The sequence below is a fragment of the Amia ocellicauda genome, chromosome 1 (genome assembly GCF_036373705.1).
Source record: "Amia ocellicauda isolate fAmiCal2 chromosome 1, fAmiCal2.hap1, whole genome shotgun sequence".
Lineage (NCBI taxonomy): Eukaryota > Metazoa > Chordata > Actinopteri > Amiiformes > Amiidae > Amia > Amia ocellicauda.
Window position 1 is genome coordinate 54,458,932 of NC_089850.1, and position 20,765 is coordinate 54,479,696.

Consider the following 20,765-nt stretch of genomic DNA (forward strand, 5'->3'; position numbering starts at 1 on the left):
ATTGGCTGGCCGTGGCGGAAGTGCGGGTCACGCAGTTTCCAGGCGGCTGTGACGCAATCAGACACGGTCTGTCCGCGGAGCTGTGGAGTTCATCTGTTTATTGTGTATTTATGTATTTATAAAATAATGCGGTTACTGTCCTGGATGGTAACCCGTGCAAATACTGCGATTTTCAATAAGCAGATCAATGAACAAACGTGCATGCGCTCCGAATGCAGCGTTTCGCCAGAAGGAACAAGGGGGCGCTTTGGTTGCGCAGATTTCCGCAGTTTTGCGCAGATCTGAAGAATTCAGCCGATCCCATTGGTGCACCAGCGCAGACCTGCCGAAATCTGCGCCACACGCAGGCAACAACTACTTTTAACACTGAACTGCGCTGATCAGACACTTGACAGGGTTTTAATGTGGTTTGCAGTGGTATATATGTCACTGCATACAGTAACTTATGGAGTGTGACCAGTGCCACCATCACTTTTATCCTAATTTTTGCACTGATCACCCTCCATAGTAACTATTTGAGCGTCTCTACATCACTGGTCTTTCCCCCACGTCGTGCTATTGATTTCTGAAAGATTATTTCTTTATATATGTACTAATATGCACACATTTTCCAGCAGGCAAATTCAAGCAAAAGTGTGAATAATTCAGATGTGATTCTGGAGTTAATACAGAGTTAAACATGAGAGACAATAGAAAAATATCAGTATGTAATTAAGAGGTTTCTTTATTGTATTGTTTGACTGTTCTAAATGGTTATATATAATGTAACTCAAAATCAAATAGTTGTACAAAAACTTCTTTCCCCTTAATTGATTTTTAAATCCAGTGAAGATAAGCCACAAGGTCAGAAATTGATTACACAGAAATTAAGTCAGATTTTAATAGGCTCCCCACAATCATAATACTTTCATTATATATTTGTTTATGTATTTTGAGAGCTGGTTCATGGTAATTAGATTTTCTTCCAGGCTGCTTTGAAGTTATTCTCCATAATCTCTTTTTATGTAACCATAACAAATGGAAAAGACCAAATGAATCTGCGCCCCTGAAGGCTTTCCTTAAACTCCTTCTCAGCCTTATGAAGACAAAACCGTATGCGGCGACATGGTGGAAGAATCCATTAATGACGAGCGTGGGATAACCTTGAGACTTTATCACGGGAGGGGCTTTTAAAATCTTTAACATTATCTCAATATTGTTGATCTGTTTTATAGAAATGCACAATATGTGTATGTTACAGGTGTTGTTTGGGTCTGTGACTTTCACTTTAAAAAGTAGATTTGCACCTTGCAGCGGCGACAGCCACACCGCTCTTTTGATGCATCTATAAAAAATAAAGCGGAAAAGCTTTTTTTTTTATCTCTCTAGAGGTAATTGGGTTAAAAACATTCATGCATTTATTTATTTGACATGAAGCATACTGTTTTTAAAGATTTATTGCAGGTGTGCAGTTTTAGCCATAAGCTAATTTACACCCCCTCATCACTAACAATTATTTCATTGTATTAGACTCAGATATTTTTTTCTCTTTGGGCAAAATACCAACGTCATGTAAATTGCAGACAATTTAGCCAAAGGGAAAATCAGGGTTCCAGTGTTTCAACATTGTTAGAATTGTTCTCTTTTTTTATATAAGGAAATGAACAGCATTTTGGAGAGATTTTTTCTTAACATACAAAATATATAGGCTAATCTATAGTGTAAAAGAATAACCCCAAGAATGTCAGCTTAGTTCTGTTTGTGCCAGTTTAGATTTGGTATGAAGAACGTCATGAACAGTAACCGGGATGTCGTTCGCTTGGCTTGTCGGTGTTTCTTATGGTGCCCGTTTAACAATGAAGGGGGCAGCAGGCAGCACGTGGTCAGCACTGTAGACCGGACAGGCCTTGAACCCACACGGCCAGTCCCTCCAGGCATAGCGCAGGGCAGCCACCTCATCAGAGCAGCCGTCTGTGGACAGCACTACAACATTGCTGCTGGTCTCAACAATCGGAGCTGGATCCCACGCAGAGCTGGCATTGCAGGGGTCTCTCTGTGAGGAGCTGCAGCACACCTGGGGAGACACAGGGACACCAAGGGTTGGACTTTTACTAAACCTGGATCTGTTCAGTTGACATAGGAGTAATGTAGCCTTTTGTGATAGTGCTAGTGTGCAAACCTGGCAAGTAATAACATTGTCCACTTGTTTTTCTTAAGTGGACATAGTGTAGATTTGCAGCAGAAGCACTAATATATACAGGCTCTGGAAGCAGCAGTGTTGTGTGTTGATATATGTCCCTCTTTAGTGCATTACAATTACATATGAATGTGTATTTATTATTCATATCTGGTCTTTTAGAGTTTAAAATAATAATACCAATGATAATGACATAATGAAAAAGGCTCATTCAGGACTTACTTCGAAGGTAGTGTTGGACTTGGTGACCGAAACCTCTTCACTGTAGGTGATGTTGATATATTTCCCTTGAAGCCTAATAGCTTGTGGAAAAGGTCCCTGGAAGGAGACCCCCTTCTCCCCGTAGGCCACGGCTCGAGCCCCCAGGGTCAGTCTGTGCGCCACGTCCTGCTTGTAGCGAGGGTGGATGCTGAAAGATACGGGTCCTGTGCCCCTCATGATCATATATTTCAACTTTCTAATAACGTCACGCAAATATGTACCCTCCTTTTTATCAAACTCATTTCGGAGTTGTAAAAGGAAGATTATTAAAACCATTTTAGAAAATCTGAATGATGTGTTGGTTTCAGGCATATCTTATTTTAAAAACAATCACAGGACGATAGGGAGTAGGATACTGAAATGGTCTCCCTGTTGTGGAGAGAACTTCTCTGTCCCTCCTACCTGCCCCAGGGAGACGCCTCATCCCCCAGGTCCAGGCTGACAGCCATGAAAGTGTTTTTCATGCGGGGGTTGGGGGCAAAGCCGTAGTCGGCCGTCTGGTGCCACCGCAGGTTGGGGAAAGCATCGCTCAATGATGTTTTTTTGTACGTGGAGAGCTGAGGAAAGTGAATTGAAAGGAGGTTGCTTGTTTGTAGAGGCAGGTTTAAAACTAGCTTTGTACCTTGGCACAGTGCGGTAAGAGAAGGCCTACATTACCTGGACAAACCCGAAAGGAAAGACTGGTGAGGTCTGGCCTCCTGAGCCCTGGTGAAATGCCATCCTCCAGTCGTCGATCATGGCAGGGAAAGTACAGTTGTACAGGTCCTGATGATACTCTGTGTTTTGCTCACCTGTGATGGACAAGCAGGTTAGAATCTACACAGGTTTTAACTGGTGAAGAACAACACACTAATATGAATACGAGCACTGCTGCTTTCAGTGACCTCTCACCTTGGTACCAAATGGCTCCCTTGATTGTCATGTTGAGCAGAGGGTGAATCATTGCATTCCACAACACCGTATTGTCCCACGAGGCCCCGGCATTCTGGAAACTAGATCAGAAATATTGTGTCAAGTTGAGCCTGCTCTCCTGGAACGCTACATGATTTTTGGCATTTTTCAGGGGCTGAACAAAGGCCCATGGACAATCTGTATAGTTAAGGGGGCTCACCTGTGTTTGGGCTTTGCTAGGCCACACTTTTGCAGAGCCCTCTCTGAGGACCAAGCCTCTACAGGCGTACCTCCCCAGCATGACTCCACCAGCCCCACTGGATGCTTTTGGCTCTCGTAAAGGTAGCGTCCGAAGAGCCAGCACACCGCTGAGAAGTGGCTGAAGTTCCCTCCATCCAGCACTCCTGCCAGAGAAAGTAAAGTTGTTTGGTATGTTCTGAAGTGGGATGTCTCCAGCAAGTGAAGTCCCAAGTACCTGCAGAAGGGACAGACCAGGGTAGTTCAATCTTCATCAGGTCAGTCAGCTCCTCCCTGCTGTGTTCATCAGCTGCAGTGAAGACTCGCACGTTGGGGAATTTTAACGCCATGGCCAACTCTTCTGAAGCGTTTATCACCTTAGGGAAGTGGAATAAATTACGTTGGCGATGAGGTCTACTAGGTGTGAGTTTTGTTCACATTAGAGATGCCTCCTGTTACCTGAGACAGACCCATCTGCATGTTGCTCTGTCCCCCACACAGCCACACGTCTCCAAAGAGGACGTCTGTCAGATTGTGGACTTGGACACCCTCTGCACTCTGCTGGACGGCACTGACAACATAGGGACCGCCCGGCTGCACTGGGTCTAGCGTCACCCTCCAGATCTCTGCAGGAGAGAGAGGAGGAAAGACAGTGAGAGCCTTCTCCCAGTTTCCTCTTCAAACAAGAAAGCTTAATCTGCAGAAAATGTGAATTAACCATTGGGGAATTGATTGTCGTGTAAACAGTGCACATCTAAAGTGCGTGTGAAGAATAGCAGCTAGCTTATTTCGCATCCTTAAAAAAACAAGCACTGAAGCAACATGTTCTCCTTTTGACATGCTTATGCAACTGGTAAAACTGTTCAGTGCCTAGCAGAGTAAGCCTCTTTGGGAAAGCGCTAAGATCTGAAGCTCAGGTCCACAACTGGCCCGTTACACTTCTGTGGGTAATGTGAATGTAATGGCATGGTTACAAGAGGGGAACAGTGCAACAGTCCAACCCGCACTCACGTTCCTCCACAGTGACAGTGTGTGATGTGTTCTGCTGGTTGCCCAACACAGTGATGGTGACCTTCGCTGCATCGGTCCCATAGCCCCACAGCACCGCGCGCTCCGGGGCTCTCTGCAGGACCATGTGGTCCCCATAGTAAGAGGCAAAGCGGAATTCATGTCCTGCAAAATGAAGAGCATGTTGCTGCTGTAAAGAAGCTTGTGTGTTAGCAGATGTAATGGTCTGCAAGTCAGTAAGCATACTGGCATTCTTTCAGTATCTGTACATTTGAGTTATTCAAGCACCATTTTTCTTGGTCTGCTGAGACTACAATATGCATAAGGAAAAAAACATCCTTTCATTTGTGATTTCCAGTTTGTCATGTTTTGAAGCTATGACGTAGAGAGCAAGCTGGTGTTCAGTCAAGAAATGTGGTTACTCTTCTTCAGACTTCTCGCTTCTGCCACAAAAGGCCAGGATGCAATTTGCAGTCCGCCGTAGCCTTCACGGCAGTCCCTCAAATAAAATAATCATGTAAAATAATAGTGACAGTTCTGTGTGGTGAAATAAACAGACCAATGGTTCTTTCGGAGAAATAAGGTGATGGGGCTATCGAACGTGCATGCAATGTTAGTTTTTACTGATTTTCGTGACTTTTCTGATTTTTCCCATTGACGTCCAGCAAAGCAGCTCCAGCGTTAGCACGCATGTGATGTCATGGCCTATTTCTCCATCTCTGAATTCTTTAAGAATGAGCTGGACATGATAATCTCACTCCACAGAATATGTTTCTACTTATAGAATAACCTGAGAAACTATAGAGTTCCCCTTTAAGGGTACTGGCATTCTGTCAATATCTGTGTATTTGAGTTATTTGAGCCTGCTGACACTACAATATGTGTAAGGAAAAAAGTGTCCTGTCATTTGTGATTTCCAGTTCGTCATGTGACTCTTTGGAGGTTGTTTGTTCCTGTCGGCTGTCACATAACACAGTGCTACAAGGTGTTAATACTAAAAATAATAATAAAACATCCTTCTCCAAAAGCCAAAAAGTATTCCATTATACTACACATTATTTTGTCATACAAGATTGCAACCTCCCTCCACCCTACGTATATGTTATTCCATTTAATATTGAAAACGGCTGTTGCCTGCAATTATGCACTTTTTAAAGTATATATTTATTTATATAGTTATATATACCCATGTATAGTTACAAACCCATCAAAATAAACTTTCCCAAACATATTAACATACCATAAATTCAGTTACCTCGCTTTTTCAATAACGCTTTTGAGCAAAAAACAAACACTTAAGTAAACTTAAGTAAATAGACCAATGCCCCCAGTTTGGCAACAATCATGTCTGTACCTGCATGGATCTGCTGACACTGCAGATTGCTTTTAAATAAACTTACCAAATCCACGCAAAGGAGCAAACCAGCAAAACACCCAGAGCACCTGCAGCAGATGCATCGTCCTGGTTATTGTGAGAAATGCAGGAAGATGAGTTTTGGTGTCGTGCGTGTAGCACAGATTCACAGGTTGGAACAGATCTGCGCGGCTCCACGAATGGGATCGCTGGGATTGTGCAGATCTGCGCAGAGCTGCGGATAGTTACAATAACGCGACGTTAGCAGTTTCATGTACATCACATGCAGCTGTCTGACATAATTATCCACAATGCGGAAATCTGTTATTATGTATAGGCTATAGTCTATAGAGCTATAGCTATACTGAGCAGAAACAAACATATCTGGATAATATAACACACAACAGTAGAAAACATAGACGTGCATTTTGCAAATATGCCAACAAACAACTCGGTATACCTATTTTTAATCTATAACACCCCCCTTCCAAGAACAACAATCCAACAAGCAGTTGCTGTAATTCCGGTTTGGGTGTACATTATTGCTAGTTTGTGTTCAGACTGTCAAATTGTGCCCCCTTGTGGCTTCCTATAGCAGAGATTCTTCCAAATGTTTCTTGGCAGTTTGCAAGTGGACACATTCAGGGCAGCACTGAACAACCCAAAGATTAAGTGTATAAATACACAGTTGAGAAACTTACTACAGTAACAAAGAAAGAGAGTAAATTGTACCCAAACATCTTCAAAGTGTTTCTTACTTCTAAAGTAATTAAGATATATATTTTAAAAAATTACAATCATTATAGTTTTCCCTTGAGTTTATCTTTAAAACACGTGTAAATTAGGTTTGTTTTCAGCCTCTGAAGAAGTGGCTGATGTGTTTTTTTGAAGGTGTTTGCTCTGCAGCGTCCCTGCTCAGTGGAGACCTCGCCCTCTATGGGAGAGTCACACATACGTTTTAGGACTTCCTCTTTCTGTATTTTAGCACTTGTTTTCACGGATGTTTCCTCTTTTTAAATCAGCATATTTTTCCATAATTTCTATCCGTGTTTCACAGACCGCAGACAGAGCGGGTTGACGTTGTTAACTTGCATGATTTTCTTCCACGCCCTGTGTTTGAGTACATTAGAGCAAGTTTCAGAAAATTAACCCAAATTTATAAATATTTTTCTGCATTATATTTCAATAACTAGCACAGATTTTCTTTGCTACCGGCCTTGTGTAGTGGTTGGTCTTTGACCCATCTCTCACTCCTTGATCCTCTGCAATCCGGCCTCCGCACAGCTCACTCCACTGAGACGACTCTCCTGCCGCCACTGACTCCCTCAGCTCTGCTCGGTCGGCCTCCCTCTCCTCAGTCCTCATCCTCCTTGATCTCTCTACAGCATTTGACACCATCGATCACTCCATCTTCCTCTCCTGCCTCGCTGACCTTGGAATTTCTGGAACTGCTCTCACCTGGTTGTCCTCATACCTCAATGTCCGGACCTACCAAGTGACATGGTGAGCTTCCTCATCCACCCCCCAACCTCTCCTCACAGGCGTACCCCATAGCTCTGTCTTAGGCCCCTTCTTGTTCTCTCTCTACACCCCCTCCCTGGGCCCCCTCAGCACATCACCACGGACCTGCTGATTCTTCCTGAGCAACATACATCGGATCCGACCCTTCCACACCGACTACTCTACTCAGCTTCTAGTCCAGTCACTGGTTCTCTACAGCCTGGACTACTGCAACTCCCTCCTGGCCGGCCTGCCTGCAACTACAACCCATCCGCTCCAGCTCATCCAGAACTCTGCGGCTCATCTGGTGTCTCTCTGCACACGCTACTCCACTGCTCCACCCCCTCCATTGGCTCCCGATCCTGGCATGCATCCAGTTCAATACATTGACCCTCACCTACCGTGGCCAGACTCCACAGAGTTACCTTCAGACCCTCGTCTCTCCATACATCCCCTCCAGACCTCTCCGGCCTTCCTGCACCAGAAGACTAACCCTGCCTCCTCTCCACTCTCATTCCTCCAGAGCTGCTCCATTTCATTCCTGGCCCCTAAATGGTGGAATGATCTCGAGTCCCTGACCACCGTCTGGCGATTACTCGAGACACACCTATTCAGACAGTAATTGTATTATGTTTTGATCTGTAATTTTTTACTTTATTATTGCACTTTTGTATTGCTCTTACATTTTGTAAGTCACCCTGGATAAGGGTTTTGGCTAAGAAATAAATAATTACAACAGTGGTTATTAAATGTTACGGCTTGGTGGCCCTAAAGAGTACGTTTATCTGTCACCATCTCCATGCCCACTCAAGTTACATTCTTACTAATCACTTCACACGTATTTCCTGTTTTAATTTACCCTGTGGAATATTTGCAGTTAATTTGCAGGTCTTTTTTAGTATTTGAATTTACTTTGACTGTTCAGAATTACTGCTGGTGCTGTAAACACGTTCGTTATTAATGTGAAGGTCTTAGCCAAATGTGGCGAAGCAGGGAGCATAATATAGCCATAGGAAAGCACAGGTCTTGCAATTTAAATGGATGTACAAAACCAAGGAAAACCCTTTTAAAAGTGCAGAATTACAATGGGAAAGTTATTTTATTTGTGGCATGCTTCACTGGTCATGTTGCGAAACTATATACATTTATTATATTATTATATTATTTATATCTCTTACTATCCAAATAGCATGTCATAATGCTGCCAGTTGTATTGATTAGGCCTACTCTAAACGCACTGTCTGTATGACAGCAGCTTCCAGGGACTTCAATAGTTATACAAGTAGGTGATGTTACTTTGTTGCCATTACCCAAGGCAACTTACATTTGTCGTTAAAAAAATCACAAAAACAAAATATAGTTTGAGTGATAAATAATACGTATATCATTTTAGACCTACCTGGAGTGACTTAACTAAGATGAAGAACACAATGCAGTGCAAGATTCTTATTATGGGTAAGTAATTATTATGCTTCAAGTAAAAGCATAGATATCAGTTTACATCAGTGCTAGGTGCACTGTGCTCAAAGCAGGCATAAATACCAAGAGTAGAGAACATGAAATAAACTGAGAACTTTATTTACTGGCTTCTGAGAGTGAAAATCAAACATATCAGACTTAAAACAGACATTGAACAGTCCTAATATTACTTTGAGAGTTTAGGAATATACCAGCCTATCTGACTGTACAGCCCCATATATAACATTACTGTTTTGCAACATGCAGGAATCAGAAAATTGTTTATTTAAATGCATTGCCAGTATATATGACTATAAACCACAAAACAGCAGTTGGGTATAGGGTGTAGCTGTGCCAATAAGGGCAGTGCCTTTCTATTGATTTCAAGATTCCTGCTGGTTGTTTCCTTCTCAGTCGACCGCACAGATACTGACATTGTGATTGGTGTGAACGGCAAGAGCCATCTGTAAAAGTCAATTACTGAGGTTTTAATTTTTTCATACATTTTGGACTTCAAGTTGGCATCTGGAAATTTGCATAAATACACACATATTAAACAGGAAGCAGAGACGCATGCTTTTATTTTGGCAATTGACTCTGATCAGTGGGGATGTATCTAGTGCTGGTCTTTCTGTGGATTTCAGAGGGTAAGAAGTTTTGATTCATATACGCAATTTCTATTTCTGATAAAACTTCACACAATCTTTTATTTATTTGTATTACTAATATTTATAACTAGCTTGCTTTATTTAGGTACTTATGGATCATATTCTACTTGGTTTCTTATTATGTGACTGATACAAGGGACTATTAAGAAAAACTAATAATGGCAAAAATCATGCAAAACTGTTTCAGTGCCTCCTAAAAAACCTTTGATGTGCCCACAAAGTTATCTAATCTAAAACTTCAGGGGAAAATTGTATTCTCAGCCATTTCAATTATTGGTTAAATTCTACAATAGTTAATCATTATTTTTCGTATTGTATAGTATAGCTATGTCATTTCAGAAAATTTGGTAGAGTAATGTCATATTTTGGAGAAGTTGGGACTGGTGGGTGGTCTAAACAGCAAGTCATTTAAAAACCTTCAGTCTGATTTTTTTAAATATCAAAACAAAAAGACGGGCGCAGAGTGATTTTTAAGGGGGATTTTTGAAGCCAAACCACGTAACTGGTTATTGCGGGGGTACGGAAAGTGTCTCTGTGATTTTTGAAAGTGTCAAATTGACTTGAACTTTCACTGACCTGCTAATCTCAATGTCTATATGCATTGAGCATATTGTGCAAATATTTTCTGTATTAATAAAAGCTTTTCCAATGAGCCCATTGTTACACAGCCTGCAATAAAATCTTTATAAAAGTAATATTTCTTCATTGCAACTGTTATGTCGCTCAGAGAGTGAAATGTTTTCCTGAACACAGTGATTTTCTTTCCCTGGACACTTCTCTGTCTTTCCTAACAGGGAATTTAAATGTTGATTTTCTATTGCAGACTTTGCCTGGACAAGTGGCGATGGAGGTCTCCTGCACATGGAGGGCAGAGAGGGGGGCAGCGTGGTTCTGCCATGTCAGTACAACCTAACCGCTGTCCAGATGAGTCCAGGAAATCTGGATATTGAATGGAATGTGAAACATGAAGGAAACAGCAACACAGTGGTAAAATACAAACAAACAAACAAACATAACACTATGATAAACTGTATCAATGTATTCCAAGTATGTACACATTTATGTGTACAAGTATATGTGTATATATGCTATTTAATTTTATATCTGTTTATATTGGAACCTTGCTTTATTAATGAGTATTGTCCTGTAGATTAGTAAGTATTGTAAAACTGTGCTCTTCAGTCTTCTGTGTTTCCTGTTATTGAGTCGTATATTTTATGTACTTTTACACTTTCAATTTAAGACAGGAAATGCAGTTGCATGTTTCAAGTACAGTAACTGCATTTAAGGATCACAGGGAGTCATTTCATTTCAGTTCCAATCATTTAGAAGCTTTCAGACAATTTGATAGTTTTTTAATAGAACTTGATTTAGGGCCCGATTTACTTTTTTATTTAATCGAACATTTTTTATTTAATTGGGCCTTAAATCATTGCACTGCGAAACGCTCGAAGAGGCATTAGCGGCATATGTACGAATGAATATTGCACGTGAGGGAATAAAACACATTTGACCCACCCACTCCAGTCTCATTTTTAGTAAGATGTTACTTTCTTCTACTTTTTAATGTAACCACCATGATGTACAGTTTTGTAGGTTTGTAGCTTACAAACATTTTTTGATTTAATCGGGCCCTTAGTCTGTTCATGTGCCTGAAGTAAGGAAACTCAAAATACAACACACAATGGCAGCAGTGTGTTTAGTATTTCACCCATTTTATACTCAAAGTATATTAAATTCACTTCTCATCAAATAACACAAGCTGATATATATAATCATATACTTTTTCATTTTTCTCTCATGTTCAAATCACAGATCTGGTACACAGACGGCAAGGTTTATGTACCGGCCTTACCATTTAGAGACAGAATATCTTTCATGAATTATCCTAACACATCTGGAGATGTGAAGATTGTTTCGCTGAGACTCACAGACTCTGGGTTTTATCACTGCAAGTTGCTGAAAGCCAGATATATTGAGCAGAAAACCATCAATATGACTGTTTTGGGAATGCAAGGTAGGTATTTTTCTGTTGGTGTCTTTAAAAAACAATACAAAATTGTGAAATCCTTCTACATTCTTCAGATATTCTCTTTTTGGGATAGAAATGTGAAATAAAATGGGGAAATGTAGTAATTGATTGATTTAATTGATGTAGTATATCTGTAATGCAGTAATGAGTGAGAGCTTGAGGAGATTTTACAGGTAGTTTCCATAGTGTAAATAGCTGCCTGAACTCATCTTGAAAATGAAATGTCCTGTTAATTGTTTGGCGTTTTATTTATTTTGTTGATTACTAAAGTAATATATCAGATTATTTATTACATGAACCTAAACTCAGAATTCTTACCCTAACAAAATGAACAGTGGAGCACTAGGCCTCCTGTTTCAAGTGTCATACTGTGTCATTGTAGAGACATCAGAGTCACCCTGGCCCCCATATGGTGTCCATTTCTTGCCTCTCCTGTTTCTGCTCTGCCTTGTGCCCCTGGTAGTGTGGGGATGCAGAAGGAAGTGTCTTTCAAACAAAAGGTAAAAACACCAAAATGTAAAGAAGAAATTGAGAAAATAATCAATAATCACATTCTGTGCATTTATTTATAGCTCTATTACTGATTAATGGCTCAAAGTACAGTAATTGATATAACCAGTTGCTATTGTTACAAGCAGGTGTTTGATTTCCTTTTTTGAGTAAAGCCCACAAGAGACATTTTGTTAAATTACAGTCAATTTACTTCAACATGTGTCAAATATGTTGTATGTATTAATGTTTAATATAAATTAAAACATGTTTTTAAGTAGTAATTAATTATTGCTGTCAAGTAGTAATTGATGACCATAATAATAATAATAATAATAATAATAATAATAATAATAGTTTACATTAAATGTTGGTCAATGTACAGTTTTAAAAACATTTTATTTTCTTCTTGCAAAGAAACATCAAATCTTCATCTGCAATGAAGGTGAGCGTTTTTTAATTCCTGCTCAATACATTTCTTTAAACTTCTTTAAACCATTGATATGATGTTGCTATATACTGATTTTTAAGATATCTATAGTTTTACTAAATTATTTTTAAGTAGACCAGTAACTGTTTTACAATGGTAATACCATAACGTAATCAACCAGATTTTGATTTGCATACTAAACGCATTTGCATTTTTTTTCAGCATCAATATCTCACATATATCTTGTTTATTAAAATGAAGTCACTTTTGTTTGAAGTATTTTCTTTGTTTGGAGATATAATTAATAAACACTCATGGTTTTACATTGTTATTCTCTGTAGTGAATATGCTTATCGCATATCACAAATTCATCATTTGATTTAATATACATAATTTGCATAGTTGATATTTGTCAACTGTTATGATTCTCATTAAACATTTCAGTTGGTTCCTTTTTCCCCCACTTGATTTTTAGCCATTTAAGTATAATTAAGGATTTCAGTATTATGCATTCAGAGTTATCTCTTCGTGCTGAAACTGAGATGCTGTTGGACAGGAAATGCGGTCTACCTCCTCTATAAATTATGCCTTTCTTTTCTAATCTTTTAAAGGAAAATGATATATATATGACGATTACGTAGTAGCTGCTCATAAGAGAGGATGGCACTGTTGGATGCAAGTTTGGAAGAGTACATCTTGGTGAACTAATGTGGTTATCAATTTTCAACAAGGAAACTATAAAAGTTTGATCGTCCCTAACATGGCAAGTTATGGTGCAAAATAAATTGTATATATTTTTTTCTTTCCCAAAAATTAAATTAATCCTTTTCCTCAGGAGGACAAAAATCCTCCTCCTTGTTAAAGACACAACCATGTATCCAGCAAGAGACAAAGGTAAAGATGAATCATATGTGAACAAAATTCCACAGTAAATAATCCACATAGTAAAAATCCCAGAAGACGTATGTAAGTAGATATACATTAATGTAAGAAACATGTATATATTAAAAAATAAACAATGGAAAGGTTGTTGAAATCCCACAATAAAAACAAAAATGAACATACATTGATTAAAACCATTTTTCATTTTGCCTAACATCTAAGAATAAAGAAGTTCTTATAACTATTTTCTTAATGGAATATGCTTTGGGATTTTGTCAATTTCCATCTGTTTTTCCCTTTTTTCCTGTTGGGTGAATTTCCTGTTGGATTTTGTCTGACTAGATCATGTACCATTATATGTTGTCCCAGATGCAAAGGTCCCCCAGCATCTCTTTTCTTCTGTCTCTGCGATCTATTTCCAGAATTGATTAAATTAAGGGCTATTAATTTAAACATGAAGAAATATGGACAGTAGTTGATTTAATTCAGAACTAATAACATACCTTCTGTTCATTTGATTTACTGATAACAGGGTATGGACTGGAAAAAACAGGAATTATTCAAATATACTGTTTAAAAGCATTTGTTTATGTTGTTTATATATTTTTTTATATTTTGTTTAATAATAATCAGAGCTTGAGGCAGTGCTGTAGTTATTTTATTTTATTTTACTTCACTTTGTGATATGTTTTGAAAATAATGTGAGCTTTATTTGTTAATTAAGTTGCGCTTTAAGAACACATTTATCTGTGGGAAGGTGTATTTATTAGAAATGAGAAGGAAATGTGTAATCTTTCAAATTCCTTGCTAACTTCCTGTGAAATGGTTATAAACATTGAGGAAATGTCTGGTAAGTTTTATCTTATGTACGTTGTGATCTGATTTTATGAGTAGGGTATTGCTGCAGACCCGGGGACATTGGAATGTGGGAGGAGTAACTGTCAATCATTTTGTATGCAGGCAATCTCTTTGCAGAAAATGCTTGTCAATCATTTTTTATGCGGACAATCACCTTCTTCATGTCTTTGTAAGCGCGCAGGGAGGAGGGAGATGGACAATCTTCCTCCTGTCAGATCAAATGACATGTTGTGCAGTTGAATGTCAGTTGCCAGTGATGCACGTTGACAGTATTTGTTTAATATATAATGTAATATAATATGATATACAATTACGATAAAGATGCACATTACATGACACTCACTGTTTTTAATTAATTTTGTATTATTATTATTATTATTATTATTATTATTATTATTATTAAAAAGCATTAGCTTTGGTATGACAGAATAAGTTAACTTTCTTAACTCGGGATGCATATGAATATGATGACATGTAGCCGGTTAGCTAACATTAAACCTGATAATGTTAGTTTGATGAGTTTAGCGTGGAAATACATCATGTAAATGCAGCTCATTACATATGGTCTCTGCTAACACACAACGTTTTAGCAACGTATTTTACATTTTCTATTCCAAATTAAACCTTCTGGTTAATATACGTGAAAGTTTAGCTCATGTGCCGGATTCACACATACAGTATTATGTGAACTGTAATGTTTTAATCTTCAGTTAATATAAGTATGATGTTCTTCATTAATGTGAAATCGGTTATCTTATTTCAGTGTTAACATTGGCCATCTTGGTTTATAATTTGCAAAAACTATTTTCTATATTTACATTAGTTATTGTTTCTATTAACTGAGCAACGCACCGTGCATGCAGTTCCACGAAACTTAAATTAGGCTATTTGTGGTTTATGACCTATATAACTAGTTATCTGTCATACAGTACACAATTCAAACTCATTACCATTGCCATTAATTACCATTAATGTGAATTAAGCCCTCCGTTTTCACAGAGTTTATTTCTGGTGTCAGAAGTGATTTGGCACAAGGGCTGGCATGTTTGCATGCTATACTGGTGAGATTAGCCTACAGGAGCTCTATACAGTGTACTTATACTTAGATCATTTTACTTCCCTGTAAAGCAGGGGTAGTCAATTATTTTTTGTCAGGGTCCAAATTTCTTGGTCAAGGTATAGTCAAGGTCCAGACTCCAGAGGGGGGGGGGGGGGGGGAAACAATCACACCTCATAATGCCCCTTCCCAACACACACACACACAAACTTTCAAGGAATTCGTGTCTTATTAGTGTCCCTTCATCACTGTCCACTGTTCAAAATTAATGTAATTAATTAATGTAAGGGGAAAGAGGATTGAGGAATTCTGGTCTGGGGGTCTGGGGGTCCCCCAGAAGAGTTTGAAAACTGAGACATTTCAAAGTCGAAAAACTCAAAATCTCCATGAAATCAGGCAGATTTGGACTCAAACATATCTTTGCTTCACAACCACATATGACTAGCGAAAAACCACACATCAACCAACAGTATACATGCAAACTAAACGCGGTTTCTGGTGCTTGTGAATCACAGATCTATTTCAGTGGGTCTCTGTGATTGAAATGGGTGAGGATGCACAATTTTATATTTGTGTACCTGCTAGAAATATGCGTCTTCACTGGAAATCAGCTGTTTCCACCCCTGATGCAGGAGTTTCTAGGTGAATACAAGCTATGGCACCATGAGCCCCTCCACATCCCTGGTCGTGTGTATGCACTTTTATATTTTGGAGGCGAGGTTGAAATATGTCCACACGTCAAACTATCTGCAGTTCTGCTGTTTATTTACAGAAATCAGGAAAACAAAGCGAATAGATGTGTTTTTGGCGAGTACAAAGTGCCCTCCTGCCCCAGTCCAGACATCAGAGCCGCCCGGACCGACAATCTGCACGCAATCAACTCACTGACTGAACACTCATAACCAGGAAGGGCTGGTATAGGCTCCACACAATAACAAGCACTGAGTGCAACAAACCTCCATAACAATACATACAAAAATAAAATCATGATAATAAATTAATTGAAAATATTCTCGCGGTCCATTCAAAAGCGTCTGGCGGTCCGGATTTGGCCCCACCAGATTTGGCCCCGCCTTTTGACTCCCCCTGCTGTACAGTGTTTACAGTGAGGGTCAATATGCTTTTCAAAACTCAACTCGTCAAAATGTAATTTTAAGCACAATGTCACATCTTTTTGTTTGTCCTATCAAGTCAAGCCTAAAGCTAACTTCGGATTGCTTTGATATATATATATATATATATATATATAGCGAATTATTGTAAAAATAATACGTTATTTTAAGTTATTAAAACCTGTCTGACTGTAAAAATAACATACAATGTATAAAACCCGTCTAATTGTAAGAATAACATGCTGCTTTACAGTTGCCTCTCCTGATTAACGACCTCAAAACTACTAGCTATCCATTTACCAACATCAGTGCAATCCTTAAGCACCCGGGCCCGGTCCTCGTAGCTGCTAGCCGAGTTGGCCAGATAACTTTCAGGATAATTTGACAGAAGTGTCTTTTTCCCTTCCTCCAAGCAAGTTTAAAGTCCAGCTGAGTAAATGACCATAGATATAGCTTGACTTAAGTTATTGTATTAACTGAATCCGGCTGATTAGCCTGAATTAGTTAAACCAGGTAGGAGGAATGGGGCCCAGGACATTTGTTTCCTCCCTCCTCTTTGTTTTTCCTCCGCCTTACTTTTATATATGAGAGAGGTGATTTGCTGCAAAAAAAATGACTGACAAATATCTTCTGCAGGTGATTGATAAAAAGTGATTGACAAGCATTTCATATTGAGTTATTTCAATAAAATCTATTATTAGTATTGTTGTTGTTGTTGTTGTTACTACTACTACTACTACTACTACTAATACAAATAATTCATATTAATACATAGAATTAATACTTTTCAGGAACTGTAGCATAACTATAGAGTGGCACATATTTATAGAAAAGCTATTAAACTTTGCAGAATTTAAACAGGAAAAGGAAGTCATGAAATACACTGCAGAACTGCATTTCTTTCTCTGTGTGTCTGTGTGAACAAGGTCACTGTCTCGCTGTGTTATGGTACTGTGCTATAACAGGGTCTGATAAGAACCAGTTTTCACCAACAATGTGGGCTTGATACATCGTACAAACCCCCCTTATATTAAACATTACGTATGCCTTTATTCTCCCCAGTTCGACTATATATGGGTCTTTCTGAGCAGTTGTCAGGCAGAAACCGAGCTTCCACTCATCCCGGGACAGACGTGTGGGCCTCTTATCTTGCCTGTAGTTTGTAACTTCTCTAAGACTGTTCTTGAGATTGCTTCTTGCACCTCTTCCTTGCAGCTGCTTGTAATAAAAACCTTTTGATTGGAGGTGCATCTCTCTCTGGATTTCTGCAACTCTTCATACGCTAACACGGGATAACATCACTTTGCAGAGATGGCACTGGTGTTCGACTCACACACTGTCACCCTATGAATATATGTATATGTATATATATATATATATATATATTTTTTTTTTTCTGTAAGTAAAGAAGTGAGATGCATCACTACAGAGAGAGGTGCTGTATACTCTGAAGATGATCTGCCAACCTAAGTAAAGATGCAGTTTATTTACTGCCCCTCATATTTAACTGCTCATCTGATAAAACCTTGAAACTTTAAACTGCAGATTCAAGAAAGATTGAAGTCTTTTGGTTAGAGAGAAGTCACAGGACAGTGTCTTCTGTTTTGTTCTGCAACCTTTAACACAGTTTTAAGTATATCTGGTTGATTGACAGTGCAGACTAAGTGGAAGCATTATGAAAACAAGTCCTCTGCCAAGTTCGGGCTTAGCTCAGCAACCCTCTCTTCCTCTTATTTTTGAAAATTATTTAAAAAAATGCATAAATCTGGCTTTGACAGGGGTAAATTAAACACTGAAAGAGTTGTGCTGATGTTATGAAACTGAGGCAAATAGAGACCTTTAAAATAATTAATAATAATAATTAGTTAATTTTTGCCTAAAACATTATTAGTTCCAGACTAGAAGGTAGTGTTTACTGTTTTCAGTGGTTGACTTGTTTGATTTCTTATTCAGGGAGCAAATATGAATGCAGTCAGCAAGTCAGTTCACTGGTGGAGCCCAGCCCTGATTTCCTCTTTGCCATCTTAAAAAAATAAACTGAACTTGTTCATTTTAAATTATCCTTAAATGTAACACTTATAGGGAATACAGACAATGTGAAGTCCTGTTCCCAAATTGAAAATTATGTTATTTCTACTTATTTACATGCAGAATTACTTTCAACTGAACCTCAATACAGGAGGATATTGAGGATAGTTACAGGGTGAATAAAAAATCAAGTGTAACACCCAAAAAAGGAAATAAATAATGCCACACTTCCACTAGCGGTTGGGTGTAGCCACACTGAACTGCATACTGCAAGTCTTGATGAACAACACAGATATGCTTTGAATAAACTCTCCTTGCTCTTTGTCTCAGGTGTTGACCTATTGTGCAACTACCACTTGGGTTTTGCGGTTGTTAATGAAGCAATAAGCTGGGCTGCAACGGTGGTGTAATCTGTCCAGCCCACAATTCCCCATCTCCCATTATAGTGCTGCTAATGAACAGAAAACAGCTTTCATCAAGGGCTCGATAATTAAAGCCTGCATTATCCTACCCTCTGGCTTTTTGCTGAACTAGCAGATACAATTTGGCAATGCTCTCTAGAGTCCCAAAAGTCTGGGCATGATATCTTTGTGTTGTTGTTGTCGTCCTGCCCAGTATGAAGCACAATACCAGCTGTACCTGCTGGTGCAGCCGAAGAGGGTGGCTCTGTAGATGGTGTTAGCTGGGCATCGGTCATTAGGGCTTTTGGAATTCAAACACAGACTTCACATGGCTTGGGTTTCTGTCATAACTTCCTAGTGAAATCTCAGAACTCAAACGATCTTTTCTAACATGAAAAACAAAACATAATGTGGCTATACTTCCCACACTATGACTATTTTTATCTCTTCCTATACCTTATTATCTATACCTTCTGCATAACTGGTTGGATTAAGTTTGCTTTAAAGTCTGAACTTGAGGCCATGGGGCCAGGTTTTCAAGTTGTATAGAAGTGTGATTTCATGTTTTTGGACATAAATGAATATGTGATAGGGCCGGGCATTTTACATTCACTCCTTCGATCCCCATATTTATTGTCAATCTTAACAAGAGAGCACTGCCCTGTTTTTGCTGTGGGGGAGGCCTGGGAAACGCGAAACATGCAAAGCAGCTTGGATCTCAGCTGAGTGTAAGACACACATGTCAAATGTCCTTAATTTCCAGGAAAGTAAAACACGTTGTTTAAGTTTTTGGAAATCAACATGGCAGTCACACTGCAGTAGCCCACACGGTGGCACTGAAGTATTTCTGTACCGTGTACCGTGACATTGCAGATGGCATCTCCAGGTAGGAGACTGCAGTCATTTCTTACACATTAAAAAAGCGACAAAGTTAATACTGTGCTTCTTTTATTTGTATTGTTTCAATGACTTCAAAAATAACTGAGGTGCTTAACTGGTCACGTAGACATCTAGTTTCAGGTGTCAGGTTAAATAAAGCACTCCTGAATTTAAAGAAACAAAAGAGAGCCCTGCAGAATTTGGGAAGCATGCAGTCTTCATTGAGTCTGCTTCTTAATACAAACTTGTGGTCTCTAGATTTATTACAATCTGTATTTTTAGCATCTCAGCTGGATAAATTGGGAGCAGACCGTGTGATCCGTAAGGACTGTCCTTCACCACCTTTTGGATTGTTTTGTTTCTCATGAACATAATTTTAATCTTCTTTCACAGCATGCTTAACTTTTCCCTAAGTATCCGGGTCACTCATCAATGCTTTTTTATCACAGGTATTGTACACGGCCTCAGTCTCCTGCCAGCATCTATGAGGATTCGTCTCTCCCTCAAGATGAGAGAGAACAATAGCTATTTTTTGTGTTTTAAACATTAGAGACTGGAGTTCATCATTTTTCATCTCTTGCTCACAAACAGTTGGAGACCTACAAACTCATTTATTCAGAACCAAAGTAGAAACTAACCTGGGAAGAAACATGAAATATTTATCTATCTTCCTCTGCATATGCCAGTAACCCAGGAGCCACCTATTCAAATAAGGTAAAAACTAAATGGTGTGTGTGTTGGTGATTTTTTATGAACAGTTTATTTGTAGTTTAGTATTACAGCATAAGTGCTTAACATCTTTCCAAGGATCTGCTAAAATCACCGCTCTTATCTTAACCATTTAAAACACAGGGGGTGACGTCTCATATGTTTTGACAGCAGATTATGCATTTTGATCTTAACAGTTTATACACAACTGCCTTCCTGCAATTAGAGTTCCTCAGCTGATCAGTCATGCTTTAGTGTTTTTTTTTTCTCTTCTCATTTAGACCAGACTAACATTCAGCCACACAACACAATACATGTTAAGAATGCACCTTTAAA

At 38.9% G+C, this 20,765-nt stretch overlaps 2 protein-coding genes across 3 annotated transcripts; one reads left to right on the forward strand and one right to left on the reverse strand.

The window, feature by feature from the left end:
• Window positions 1–706: 706 nt before the first annotated feature.
• On the reverse strand, window positions 707–6,453 carry LOC136753377 (sialate O-acetylesterase). Of its 2 annotated transcripts, none has more exons than XM_066709435.1 (11): window positions 6,388–6,453; window positions 5,974–6,162; window positions 4,577–4,738; window positions 4,025–4,191; window positions 3,804–3,942; window positions 3,549–3,732; window positions 3,329–3,429; window positions 3,095–3,228; window positions 2,840–2,994; window positions 2,399–2,585; window positions 707–2,053 (listed from the first exon to the last, which is right to left on the reverse strand). In XM_066709435.1, the coding sequence occupies exons 2-11, from the start codon at window positions 6,029–6,031 to the stop codon at window positions 1,817–1,819; spliced, it is 1,524 nt and encodes a 507-aa protein (XP_066565532.1). In that variant the 5' UTR covers window positions 6,032–6,162; window positions 6,388–6,453; the 3' UTR covers window positions 707–1,816. The 2 variants fall into 2 exon arrangements, 1 of the variants encoding a protein (XP_066565532.1); XR_010817425.1 differs by having other exon boundaries at window positions 1,913–2,053; window positions 2,399–2,601.
• Window positions 6,454–9,357: 2,904 nt separating this feature from the next.
• Window positions 9,358–14,564, forward strand: LOC136756638 (coxsackievirus and adenovirus receptor). The gene is made up of 6 exons (XM_066712376.1): window positions 9,358–9,532; window positions 10,377–10,540; window positions 11,369–11,570; window positions 11,968–12,085; window positions 12,492–12,519; window positions 13,116–14,564. The coding sequence occupies exons 1-6, from the start codon at window positions 9,496–9,498 to the stop codon at window positions 13,143–13,145; spliced, it is 579 nt and encodes a 192-aa protein (XP_066568473.1). The 5' UTR covers window positions 9,358–9,495; the 3' UTR covers window positions 13,146–14,564.
• The last annotated feature ends 6,201 nt before the right edge of the window (window positions 14,565–20,765 follow it).

Excerpts from the sequence above, each read along its gene's own strand:
- LOC136753377 (XM_066709435.1), bottom strand. The coding sequence starts at position 6,031 with ATGCATCTGCTGCAGGTGCTCTGGGTGTTTTGCTGGTTTGCTCCTTTG. Across the intron at positions 3,943-4,024 it reads TGCAGATGGGTCTGTCTCAG|GTGATAAACGCTTCAGAAGA; the intron begins GTAACAGGAGGC and ends CACTTCCCTAAG. Across the intron at positions 3,733-3,803 it reads CTGGTCTGTCCCTTCTGCAG|GAGTGCTGGATGGAGGGAAC; the intron begins GTACTTGGGACT and ends TTTCTCTGGCAG.
- LOC136756638 (XM_066712376.1), top strand. The coding sequence starts at position 9,496 with ATGTATCTAGTGCTGGTCTTTCTGTGGATTTCAGAGG. Across the intron at positions 9,533-10,376 it reads CTTTCTGTGGATTTCAGAGG|ACTTTGCCTGGACAAGTGGC; the intron begins GTAAGAAGTTTT and ends TTTCTATTGCAG. Across the intron at positions 11,571-11,967 it reads GACTGTTTTGGGAATGCAAG|AGACATCAGAGTCACCCTGG; the intron begins GTAGGTATTTTT and ends GTGTCATTGTAG.